This window comes from Penicillium samsonianum (assembly GCF_028829775.1).
Source record: "Penicillium samsonianum strain IBT 33392 chromosome Unknown utg000004l_segment0_segment0, whole genome shotgun sequence".
NCBI lineage: Eukaryota > Fungi > Ascomycota > Eurotiomycetes > Eurotiales > Aspergillaceae > Penicillium > Penicillium samsonianum.
In genome coordinates, this window is record NW_026643262.1 from 4,197,377 (window position 1) to 4,209,416 (window position 12,040).

The 12,040-nt window shown below is 50.5% G+C and overlaps 6 protein-coding genes across 6 annotated transcripts; 3 read left to right on the forward strand and 3 right to left on the reverse strand.

Annotated features, from left to right (window-relative positions):
* Window positions 1–930: 930 nt before the first annotated feature.
* On the forward strand, window positions 931–2,697 carry N7471_008533 (putative ribosomal assembly complex component Ipi3; the record flags this gene model as incomplete). Its single annotated transcript, XM_057281252.1, has 2 exons — window positions 931–1,275; window positions 1,333–2,697. 2 exons carry the CDS (start codon window positions 931–933, stop codon window positions 2,695–2,697), a joined length of 1,710 nt encoding a protein of 569 aa, XP_057135512.1.
* Window positions 2,698–3,526: 829 nt separating this feature from the next.
* N7471_008534 (2-deoxyribose-5-phosphate aldolase) lies at window positions 3,527–4,324 on the reverse strand (the record flags this gene model as incomplete). The annotated part of the gene is made up of 1 exon (XM_057281253.1): window positions 3,527–4,324. One exon carries the CDS (start codon window positions 4,322–4,324, stop codon window positions 3,527–3,529), a length of 798 nt encoding a protein of 265 aa, XP_057135513.1.
* Window positions 4,325–4,828: 504 nt separating this feature from the next.
* On the reverse strand, window positions 4,829–5,348 carry N7471_008535 (uncharacterized protein; the record flags this gene model as incomplete). Its single annotated transcript, XM_057281254.1, has 3 exons — window positions 4,829–5,038; window positions 5,152–5,233; window positions 5,293–5,348. 3 exons carry the CDS (start codon window positions 5,346–5,348, stop codon window positions 4,829–4,831), a joined length of 348 nt encoding a protein of 115 aa, XP_057135514.1.
* A 317-nt stretch (window positions 5,349–5,665) lies between these two features.
* N7471_008536 (putative siroheme synthase) lies at window positions 5,666–7,416 on the reverse strand (the record flags this gene model as incomplete). The annotated part of the gene is made up of 2 exons (XM_057281255.1): window positions 5,666–7,038; window positions 7,092–7,416. 2 exons carry the CDS (start codon window positions 7,414–7,416, stop codon window positions 5,666–5,668), a joined length of 1,698 nt encoding a protein of 565 aa, XP_057135515.1.
* Window positions 7,417–8,989: 1,573 nt separating this feature from the next.
* N7471_008537 (uncharacterized protein) lies at window positions 8,990–9,249 on the forward strand (the record flags this gene model as incomplete). The annotated part of the gene is made up of 2 exons (XM_057281256.1): window positions 8,990–9,104; window positions 9,167–9,249. The coding sequence occupies 2 exons, from the start codon at window positions 8,990–8,992 to the stop codon at window positions 9,247–9,249; spliced, it is 198 nt and encodes a 65-aa protein (XP_057135516.1).
* Window positions 9,250–10,257: 1,008 nt separating this feature from the next.
* Window positions 10,258–11,950, forward strand: N7471_008538 (proteasome regulatory particle lid subunit RPN5; the record flags this gene model as incomplete). Its single annotated transcript, XM_057281257.1, has 5 exons — window positions 10,258–10,341; window positions 10,396–10,452; window positions 10,517–10,753; window positions 10,806–11,294; window positions 11,348–11,950. The coding sequence occupies 5 exons, from the start codon at window positions 10,258–10,260 to the stop codon at window positions 11,948–11,950; spliced, it is 1,470 nt and encodes a 489-aa protein (XP_057135517.1).
* Between the last annotated feature and the right edge of the window lie 90 nt (window positions 11,951–12,040).

Below are 12,040 nucleotides of genomic sequence, written 5' to 3' on the forward strand. Positions count from 1 at the left end.
CCGGACGGCGCCCCCTTCGAGCATGAAAAGACACGGGCCAATGTAATAATAGTGGGAATGAGGTCGCGACGTCCTTGCATTCCAAAGAAGATATGAAACCAGGACAACGACGGGCAACAATTGGCTCCAGATCTCAATCTTTCGTCCTGCAGGAGCCCGTCAACGTGGAGAGACCCCATCCGTTGCCTCAAGTCGTCATAGCTGGGTTCCGACTGGGCACTTGGAATGAGACATTTGGGATGCAAGAGGGGGGAGTAGGGAGCCATGGCGAATCAGGCCCTTGAGCAGGACAACAGGATCAGCCAGAGGGTGTATTAAAGCGGGTCTTCATTGGATCTTGTGTCTCGTCGCAACAGCAATCCACCCCTTCTGGGCTATCCCTTGCATGCATCTGGTTCATACCGGTGTTATTGTACATATTAGCATAATTTATGGAGGTTTGGATATAAATGCCTGGCGAGGGCTTAGATTGATCGCTCTGGAAACCCATTTTGAGTCGGAATAAACTTAGAAAGCTGAAATCATTTCGATTGATAGACTGGCGCAACATGATCCCTCATACTTGCTGAGCTCAGTTGATCCAAATGGCGCTGACTAAGAACGATAGATCGAACCCACGGCCGGTCTAATATAAAACACGGCACAATTAGTTGATAGATGCATTTGAAACAATCGGTCTGTCTATTGATGAAGCAAGATCGGGGATATCTTTAAAAGGTTGCATTAGTTAGAAAGCCAAATTGGTTAAGATAGATCACACACGGCCCGTCCATGGGTGGATGTCTGCAGTCCTAGAGGTCGGCGATTATAGTCCAAACAGTGCAAACATCTCGTTATCAATCGATTAAGAAAAAAAAAGCTCGGAAGGAATGGGCACCTTTGAAACCAACCTCCCATACTTTGTATGACAGCCTCATTCTTTCATTCCTGATGCTTTCCGAAACATTCGTGGCGTCGACGCTGTCATCCGCCAAATCTCCGACAGCCTCGCTCAGAGATGTAGGGGTCTGCGTTCACGAATTGCAGCCTTCGTCGATACTGCGATCGACCTTCAAGAAGAGCTCAACTTTGACCAATTGTCTGGCTGTCAGCCCCTCGCATATTTTCACGGCCCAAGCAGACAAGGCTGTCATTCACGTGTACAACCGAGAGAAGGGCAACCAAGAGGGTGTTGTTCCATTTCCAGAGCGGATACGCAGCATTGCTGTCGCGGGGGGCAAGTATGGTGATGTCTTGGTTTTGGGCACCGAGGGTGGTCGATTAATTGTTTGGGAGGTATGTTGGATCTGATTGATACATTTCCCCATGTCGTGCGTCTAACACTTTTTCAAGACATGCACAGGACGCCAAGTAGCCACAACGGCCTCCCATTTGCAACCGGTGACCTCGCTCGTCGTCGACCCCACGTCCAACTTTATCCTGTCAGGCTCCGCTGATGCCAGTGTACATGTCTGGTCTTTGCCTGGCATTCTCTCGTTCTCGAAACCCGCTCTTAGCGCGACTCGCCAACCCACGAACTCACCTATCCGAACTTTCTCCAACCACCGCGCAGGTATCACCTCCCTCGCTGTAGGACATAGCAATGGCCGCCATAACATCGTGGTATCAACCGCAAAGGACAACACTGCGATCGCATGGGACTACCATACCGGCCGTGCACTGAGAACTTTCCTCCTTCCCTTATCCGCAACATCTGTGGCTCTAGACCCGGTCGATCGGGCTTTCTACGTGGGATATGAAGACGGCAGCGTGCAATCAGTAGACTTCTACCGGAGCCAGTCTGCGCAGCATCCTCTTCACGATCCTTCAGTACAATCAACACCCGGGCAGGTGTCCATGGAGGACCGGTGGCTCCCTCCCTCGGCCGAAACAGGCTCAGTGAAGACAATCTCCCTTACATATGATGGCACCACGTTACTCTCGGGCCACGCGAATGGCAAGGTGCTGTCTTGGAATGTCGCCCGACGGAAGTACACGACCTCAGTTGCCGATTACACGCACCCGATCACCAACCTGGTAATGCTTCCTCCGGGTGGCATCCCTCACCCTTCCTCGGATTTAAAGAGAAAGGCCCACACCATCGTCAAGCCGCGCCATGATAGTGGCCTTTCGGCCCCGAACCATGCCCCTGGCGCCGTCCCCGCAGAATACATGTTCCACACGCAGATCATCGCACCATCCGACTCCCGCAAACCTACTCAATTTTCTCAGGCACTTACTCACTCCTCTTTCCCCGCCTTCATGATCGAAGATGGCCTTGCAGAGCTCGCGGCATTCCGCCAGCCTGGTAATGCGGAAGTTACCCGCGTTGCCTCAAACACCGCGCCCGCCAAGGAAACCCTGGAAGACGCAGCTGCCCGCGATTCGCAGGTCACCGAGCTAGAAAACGAGGTGTCTGTGCTCAAGAAGAAGGTTGCGGTAAATGAGACTGCTCGCCATAATGCGGACGATGAGGTTGTACAGCTGCGCTCGGATCTCGCCAATCTGCAGGACTACATCAATGAGTTGCATGAGAAGCAGGAGGCCGCACAGCAGGAGAAGGTCCTGCGGCAAGCAAGGAAGCAGGAGCACGAGACGAAGAAACGGGAAGCTTGGCTCGCTGCAGAGAAGAAGGGTCGCAATGGTGATGCAGTCATTCAAAAGATGGACATTGATGGTGCTGTGACCAGTGACTCTGATGATCAGAGCGACGAATAAAAAAAAGCTTTGGATTTTTGGCATGTCAATGGATCGGCGCAGGGTTTTGGATTAGTATATACTATATCATTTTGGAGCTTTCAGGTCAATAATAAAAATGTCCGCCACGTTCATGATGCATATGAGTGCAGTTCGATTTCCCAAATATTTTTCTCGTATCGCCTTGAGACGGTTCTCATCTATGTCTTCGAATGGAGGAGCCATTAACCCTTAGTGTGCTCTTTTCATTGGACAACAGCTCAGGCCTATGTCCAACTCTTACGAGCCTGTTTCAATAATCATCTGATTCTAGAAACAGGGGTCTCGCATCTACAATATGAGATAAAATATACCTTGGGAGGGGATGGTCTCATTTCCTGGTGGGTCGGGGTGTTCGCGAGGCAACCCCAAAGGGGTAATGCAGGGCACTCATGGCAAGATGCGCAAGGGTGGGTACAATTGTCTCACAGAAGCTCTGCAAGCTTCTCTTCTCTCATTCACCAAGGGCATCTCTATGGCAATTGGGATTTAGCAAGGTCTCAATCCTTGTATATCATCTAGGTTCTTATCCCGCTGCTCGCGCCGTTGCTCTCCCGTCCGATCTATGCGCAGGGGATCGATATCTATACAACTACCACATACAGAGATATTGGGTCCCGAGAAAAAGTGCAAGGATTTGATCGATGCCAGTTGTATTCATAGCAGCATAGGGCACTGCCGAAGATTAAAAAAATTAACCTGATATCTCCCGAGGTCTCCATCTCCACTATGAAACTCCACCTCTAACGTCCAACAACACAGCCGTCCCCACCAGAGAAGACATACATATTCCGGGGAATCACAGAAAGGCTCAAGCCACCGCATGACCACTTCCCTGTTCAAGAACCTCCCCCTCATCAATCTCTTTCACAATCTTAACCCCAGCACTAGTCCCAATGCGAAGGGCTCCAGCCTTAAGCATGCGCAACGCATCCTCAGCACTGCGTATACCACCACTAGCCTTGATCAAGCAAGTGTCCCCACACATACCCGCCGCAATGCGCATCTGCGTAACATGCCCAACACTCGCACCGCCATTCCAACCCGTGCTAGTCTTGACATAGTCCGCGCCCGCCATGCACGACACGATCGTCGCATCGATGAGCTGGTCCCCCTCAAGCACAGATGCCTCAATAATCGCCTTGAGGATAACTGGCGGCGGCGCTGCCTGCCGCACCGCAACAACGTCCTCGTATACCTCCGTGTACCGGCCCTCTTTAAGCAGATTATACCGGATCACCATGTCGAGCTCGTTGGCGCCCTGCGCAACGGCCTCTTTGGCCTCGCGCACTTTCTCAGCTGTTGGGTGCGTGCCCTCTGGGAAGCCCACCACGCATGCAACCGCTGTGTTGGTGCCTTTGACGTGGCTTGCTGCGCGGGCGACATGCTCCAGTCGTACGCATACGGCAGCGAAGTCGTATTCAAGGGCTTCTTTGCACAGTGTGTCGATCTGTGTGGGGTCGGTTGGGACCGTGAGTAGGGTGTGGTCTATTGTACGGTGGATTTGTGTTGGAATTGGCGGCTGGGACAGTGAGCGCCTCGGCACTTGGTTCTTCATCTTGGTTATCGTTTCCGCCCATTCAGCGTCTGTTGATGGGATGGAACTCATGCTGGGCGGTTTGTGTAGTGTGCCTTGGGCTGGAGAGTACGCCGCCGCAGTAGTTTTAGGGATTACTTCCGGAAATGTGTTCAGGTCTCCTACTAAACTTGGCATAGAGGGGAAGAGGGGATGTCACGTGGCGCTTCTAGAATCATCATGACGACCCGTGATTCATGTTGACACGATGTGACCCTGAAGAGGCGGTGTTGTGACGCTAAGGGACTAGTGTGTGTGTTTGGGGCTACCACTTTTGGTAAATTCTGGCGATATACGAAGTTCAATAGGCAAGTATCAACCTGTAGTATATGTATATTTCGAAGATTGTTGTAGCAAAGTACAAGGTTCCGTTGAATATCAAAAGTGCATTACCAGTTGCAATGTCGCATATGACAGGCTTCCCAGCCAAAAAGACAACAAACCGAAGGACCCTATAACCCGATATCTTGGCCCATTAACCTATTATCTCTCTTGGGGCTACATTTGAGCAGCGATTCAATTGCTTTGACTGTTCGCTTATTGACAGCTCTTGCACTCCGGCCCACGAACATCATCCACACGTCCCACGCGCCGCGGACCAAATCCCGGACCGCCGCCGCCACCTCCTCCACCACCTCCTCCACCGTATGAGGTCGTGCTACCTCCCCAACGAGAGCGAGTGGTATACTTGTTGCTCTGGTTGTTGATGTTGAAAGAGGAGTTCTCGGCGGCGGCGTATGAGTCGAGCTGAGATAGGTCAGATTGATCCAGTTGCGGAATATGAAAGAGCGGCAGGGCGAAATGAGAAGCAAAGTGAAAATAAGATGTCGCGTATAATAACGCTTGTAAGAGATGCTTACCGATAAGAGGGTAGTGAAGTACAGGCCGAGGAAGAAGTAAACGCTCTCGATGAAGCGGGTGAACTGCACGGTGAGCGGGGGGCTGTGGGCGCGCTGTTAGCGGTTCAGGTCTCTGTTGTTGCAGAAAAAGGAGAAAATCACCTCTGGAGAGCCTCCCCGTTGGAGAAATAGACTGGCTTTTGGGGTCTGGCAGACATGGTTGTGGGGGAGGGTGGTTGTCAGAATTGAAGATGTGAATGAGGTGGAGTGATCAACATGGCCGGGCCGGGTTCCACTAATTTATAGCCGCACCCAGTTATTTTCCTCCGCGTAGTACAAAGTAGGTATACATCGTATACAACATCAGTCTGCGTGTTCCAAGATGCTAATTTTCTTTTCAAATAATGATATTCTTCAATGGTCATGCATATCTCGTTTTTAGGGGTATCTGAATGCTGTCTATGTACACTGCGCACCACAATTTGCAACCATCGCTCGGAAATATATATATAAAAAAAGTTGAAAAAAAGTTGAATCACTGCTTCTCATCCACTGACACAGCGATCGCATCCACTTCGCTGCGGATATCATCCAGACCATGGAAACCCTCTTCAATCACCCATCGCTGGCCTTGGGGATTGTGCAACACGTGGCAACTAGCACCAACGACAAGCAACCCCGGTGGTCGCGACCCTGCCTCTTCAAAGGCCAAGCAGACGTGTTCTAAGGTCGAGCGAATGACACGTTGATCTGGACACGATGCCCGCTCAACAATCGCACAGGGTGTCTCCTTAGGCCAGAGTGTGCGCGATTGCGAACCAGTGTCTTCTGCGGGGAATGTAGTGAGGGACTCCACAAGAGCAGAAAGTCGGTGAAGAGCCATGAGGAAGACCACGGTCTGAGTAGGAACATAGGTGGGAGGGTTTGGAGCAGCTCCCTTTCGGCCGGTTCCCGTGCACACGAGGACCTGGTCGGAGACGCCGCGGTGGGTTGCTGGGATATCGGCGAAGAGGGACGCACTCATAGCGCTGGTGATACCTGGCAACACGACCGGGGAATAGCCCTCCTTCCTGAAAAACTCGAACTCTTCCGCTCCACGTCCATATAGATATGGGTCTCCTTGTTTCAAGCGAAGGACCTGCCGTCCCTGCTTCAAAGCTGCTAGACCCATCACGAGGAATTCTTCCTGCGCTTGGTCTGCGTTGCCAGGGAACTTGCGTGCGATGTGTACTTCCGTTCTGCGAGGGATCAAGTCTAGGACTGGGGCGGGTACGAGTTTGTCTGCGAGGATGATGTCGGCATTGTGGATTGCGTGGTAGGTGGCGCGGGTGAGTAGGTCTGGGTGACCGGGGCCAGAGCCCGCGAGGACGATCTTTCCCTTCTTTGAGGGGGTATCGAGGCCGTTTGTGTCGTTTGTGCCGTTTGTGGTGGCATTGCCAGATGTATAGGCCTTCAGGATGGCATCCATATCGGCATCGGTGATAGACACGAGCTTTCGGAGAGGCCAGTATTCACAGATCTGGGACAGCCAACGAACCCTTCTTGTCTTCGCGGCGGCAGCATCGCCTTCTGTGACTAAGTTGTTGAAGGTGTGTTTTTGGCCTGTACTATCATCATCCTCTCTGTCAAATATGCCTTCTCCTAGCCCAGCAGCATTGTCCTCTTCCCACAGCCGCCTCCGCACAGCGCCAAGTCTGTCGATGGCCGTTCCAAGGTTTGGGGGTAGGAAAGCAGCAATCTCCCTCCGCAGTCGGGACGCAAGCTTGCATCCCCGGCCGGAAGTAGTGATGCCAATGTGAAGGGGGCCGTCTGAGTAGGTGGAAAGTAGGGTGAAGGAGCATAGTTCGGGGGCATCTGATACGTTCACTGGGATCCTGAGGCGCCGGCAGAGCTTCGATATGTGTGGGCCTAGTAGGAAATGTGAGTAAGAGTGGTTTGGGAATTGTACAAGCAGGTCATACTTAGTGAGTTGCTGCCACCCAAAGTGACAAAGACCAAGTCGACAATGTGATCAACTTCTTCTCTGCCCAGGGTTGTCAAGTCCTTGTCTTGAAACTCATGACGAATCCATTGGGCAGAGCCATTGGCAATATGTTCAGATAGAGTGAAATGCATGTCGTCGGTCTCCGGCGCAATAATGATCGGTGTTGCGCCGACCTCGAGGCTCCTCGCACATCGAGCGGCGGCAAGAGGATTTGAACCGACAATCAAGTGGACTTGTGATTCGGTATTCCACGCAGCCATCAATGGCGCGGGTGGACTGGGATCGCATGAGGCGTCCTTCATAATGAAGTATAGTAGAACGAAATGTCAAGCCCCGCCAATGACTCTATCAGCATGAGATATGCCGATGCCGGTTTCAGAGAAGTAAAGGAGACCAAATTGTGGAAGGCCCTGGAGTTCCGAGGGCTCAAGAGAATTGAAGTTCGTATTTAACAAACAGAGCACCCAATGAAGTGACTTTCTAGACTTCCGCGGAGAAAGCGGCGAATATCAAGTCTGAGTAAAAGGCCTGTCACGATTGGTGATAACGGGCGATAAGGATATCGAAGTGGGGGATGATCCTGGCACAATTGACAGGAAGCCCTGAGGTTGGATTTGAGGGTGATCAAGAGTCAGACAAAAGTTCCTCAAGGTCGACGTTATACCATTGACTCATATATGGCAAATATAGCAGACACACACATCTCTTCCAAAATTTTTCTATAGATCTTTATCGCCTAAAATGGTTAAAGGCAATTGCGTGCTTGTTATCACGTGACTCCGAATACCGGGGAAGTCATACAGCGGGTGGCATACCTAAAGTAGTTTAGTGGGGTTGTGCAAGTAAAACGACGTGCGTGGTCTTTAAACTATACACACAAGAATATACCTAGTTCTTCCTCGACGACGCCAGACTTCGAAATCTGATCCGTTTGGCTAAAATAATATTGGGGAAGTTAAATCCAAAGATAACAGAGCGATGTCTTTTCAGACCCTCCTTCTCAGTGTTATAGGTAGTAGCCAGAAAGATGAAAATGGTTGTATATGTAGCCATAAAATGCAAAATATGGCGAAAAGCTCACATCCTATAAAACAACTTTTCTACATGCAACATGTAACAGAATAAATACCCGAGGGTGAAAAGTGCAAAATTATTTTTCCCTGTATGTACGTATAACCTTTAATATCATTGCTCTCTGCCAACGCTCCTTCTGTGACTCTTCAACTTTCCTTCCCAGCAATTAAGGAAGTTACAACCACGACACTACGATTTTCCTTTCCACTCCCACTGTCATTTATCATGTCATGCTCTTAGAGTCCAATTTTTTTACCTCGCTAGCTTGGTTTCTCCTCATCATTACTGACTTAAACCCACAAGTCGCTATCGAACAATTGCAGAGACTTGGACAAACAAGCTCTCCCATCGTTGCTCAAAGGCGCGTATATCACAACTTCAATCGCGTTTCCTCGTCTCAAATCATTTAGACCACTTGGTCCCTAGCCCATATTTGCGTCAACAACCTACGGCACATTCGAAGGCAAACAGTGGAACGAGAAGACCCTCCCATATGCCCATGGGAAAACCTCGACCAACCAACCCGAGCATGTCCAGGTTGTGGCTTACAAGGCCGCTTCCAGCAGCCAGGTGCACAATAGTGGGGGCGACCCTGGACGACTAGTCAGCCAATATGTAGTTTGCCGACTTCAAGTGCATCGGGAACAAAACCAGCACCCCGAAAGTCTCTCGACTCCCTTGCTGGCAATTTTGCTATCAATATGCCCACAAGGCTACGCACAAAACAAATGGGTACATGACTGGAGCATGACTGGGGCTTGAAAGAGCTATCTTTATACATATACGGTGAAGTGAACATCGATGTCAAAGGCATCTGACTACAGCCGAGAACTGTTCAACGAGGATACAATCTGCGATACCCTCGCGCAGAATGTTAATAGTCGGAAGGAGCTTGACGTGCATGTGAATGTCCGTGGTCTGAATCTCCTCACACTTTGCTTCAAGTCGAATATAACGAGTCGAACTCACTCCTTCTAGAAGACGATTTGGAAACTATTGCTTCGAAGAAGCAGCGATATCAGCGCAGTGCTATTGGTCAAGTGCAATCCGACATGAGCTAGCCATGTCGTAGGCCCAATCGAGCTATGGCAACTTGATATGAACAGCAATTCCCCCGCAAGGAGTAACTAGGATGCAGTACCTTTTTCTAAACCTACCTCTCCTCAATCCCACATTACAGCCACACGGAAATGTTGTTTGGGACTGCACTTTTACAATGATGTCCAAGACCGAATGCATTCCCCTCTCCCTCGACTTGTGCACATAGACGTGGATTGCCATCCTTATTCCTCTCTGAATGAATGATATCGTATCTCCTGGTCTTGTTTTTATTGGTTAAATCCAATCGCTCTTCTGTCGCTCATACCTTCAAATTATATATGCGTAACTACTTTTAAGCATATGCTTGCCTCGATATAGTTCAGAATATGCTACATTTGGCACTAATCCCAACTAGGTATAACCTGAGTGGAAAGCACAGAAACGCCCCGACCTCGGGAAAACACCACGGCCTGGTGACCCAAAGGTCACGCACAATCATGTCCTGCTGCACCCGCTTACAATGTAGGTTTATACGATTTCATAGTAGAAAAAGTATTATTTACGGCCCTAGAGGCTTCTGACAGTTGGCTAGATGGTATTAGAAATCTGGTTTAGAGCCTCTGCTATTGGTCTCTATGGCATGTTTAACTTCGTGAACAGAAAACATGGACCAGAGAACAATATGTAGATTGTTGGCTCTGGTTTGAATGGTCAGTTATCCGTAACAGACTGAATCATACTTTATGGGAATGTCCCATAGTGCTAGATAAGAGGACAGCTGGAAGGAAGTACGGAGTACGGAGTAGAAGGCCCAGGAAGACAAAGTGATGTTTCGGTCACGTGGGACAGAGCTTCCAGCTCGTAAGGGCGCGCAACACCGGAGCTACTAGCATCATCTCCATCATCCTCTTCCACTCCACGAATCTCACGTTGTCAAGCGCAGCGAACGTGTTCAAAGACATTTTCTACCAACTGAACCTATTAATCTTTTAAATTGACTCACCGGCCCACCAGCCTCATTCGTCATCATGTCCGGCGGCCTGCTGAAGCCCGAGAAGGACTTCACCAAGGATGCCGACAAGCTCATCCCGGAGGCGGAAGATCTCGCAAAGGTACGTCCAGACTCGTTATCCATATCAAAGCTGATGCTAACATACATGGTTCAGACCGATGTCCAGGGAGCAGTCGATAAGCTGTTGGGTTTGGAGAAGCAATCCAGACAGGTATGACGCCGAGTGCCGTCCCCATTATCGATCCACCCAAACTAATCGAGATTCTCTTGTTCAGGCATCCGATCTTGCCACTACATCGCGGCTCCTGATTGCCATTGTCACCATCAGCAAGAACTCCGGCGACTGGAACCTTCTGAACGACCAAGTGCTGCTCCTATCTAAGAAACATGCCCAACTCAAGCAGGCCACAACAAAGATGGTGCAGACGGTGATGAAATTCCTGGATGAGACACCCAGCCAGGAGGTCAAGTTGTCTGTTATCGAAACTCTGCGCACAGTGACCGAGGGAAAGGTACGCTGAGAACCATTTGATCTTGACCGGAGTGGCGCTAATTATCGCAAAGATCTTTGTTGAAGTAGAGCGAGCCCGCGTTACCCGCATACTTTCAAATATCAAGAAGACCCAAGGTGATCTCACTTCGGCAGCAGACATCCTGTGTGAGTTGCAGGTCGAGACATTTGGATCAATGACGAGACGGGAAAAGACAGAATTCATCCTGGAGCAGGTCTCTCTGTGCATTGAGCGCGGAGACTGGACCCAGGCTCAGATTCTCAGCCGCAAGATCAACAAGCGGTACTTCAACCGCAAGCCGAAGAAGTCGGCTGAACAGATCGAGACGCTCAAGAAGGAGGCAGAGGAGCGAGAGAAGACTCGTGGGCCTGATGAGCCACCCATGGAGGTGGATGACGATGTCACAGATCTCAAGCTTCGTTACTTCGAACAGCAGATTACCTTGGCCAACCACGATAACAAATATCTCGAGGTTTGCAAGAACTACCGGGAAGTCCTGGACACGGAAGCAGTCGAGAACAACCCAGAGCACCTGCGTGCCGTAAGTAAACCTTTCCTATCTCAGAATGCAGGCCACCACTAACCCGCCTATAGTCACTCGCCCGCATTGTGTACTACGTTGTCCTGTCTCCCTACGATAATGAACAATCCGACCTCTTGCACCGCATCAAGCAAGACTCGCGGCTGTCACAAGTCCCCGAGGAATCCCGCTTGTTGAAGCTGTTCACTATTCCCGAGCTGATGCGCTGGCCTATGGTCGCCGAGCAGTTCGGCCCCCACCTGTGCAACACAGACGTGTTCGACGCCGAGGCGAAGCAGTCTACTGAGAACCAAGCAAACCAGAGGTGGCAAGACCTGCGGAAGCGTGTCATTGAGCACAATGTCCGTGTAGTGGCCAAGTACTATACTCGCATTCAGATGGGCCGTCTGACCCAGCTTTTGGATTTGACCGAGGAAGAGACGGAGAAGTACATTAGCGATTTGGTCACGTCGAAGACCATCTACGCTAAGATCGACCGACCCGCGCGGTTGGTTAACTTTGCCAAACCCCGGGATGCCGATGACGTTCTGAACGAGTGGAGCAGCGACATGAAGAATCTGCTGGGTCTGCTCGAGCGGATCGACCATCTTATCACCAAGGAGGAGATGATGGCCCGTATCCAGCCCACTCGCAGTGACATGGGCAAGGCGCATTGAGTTGGTTTGAGATGAAAGCGTGTATGGGACTTGGGCGCGGGGATTACTGCCACCGCGTGTAAAATAATTCGCCGGTAGACCCATGAGCAG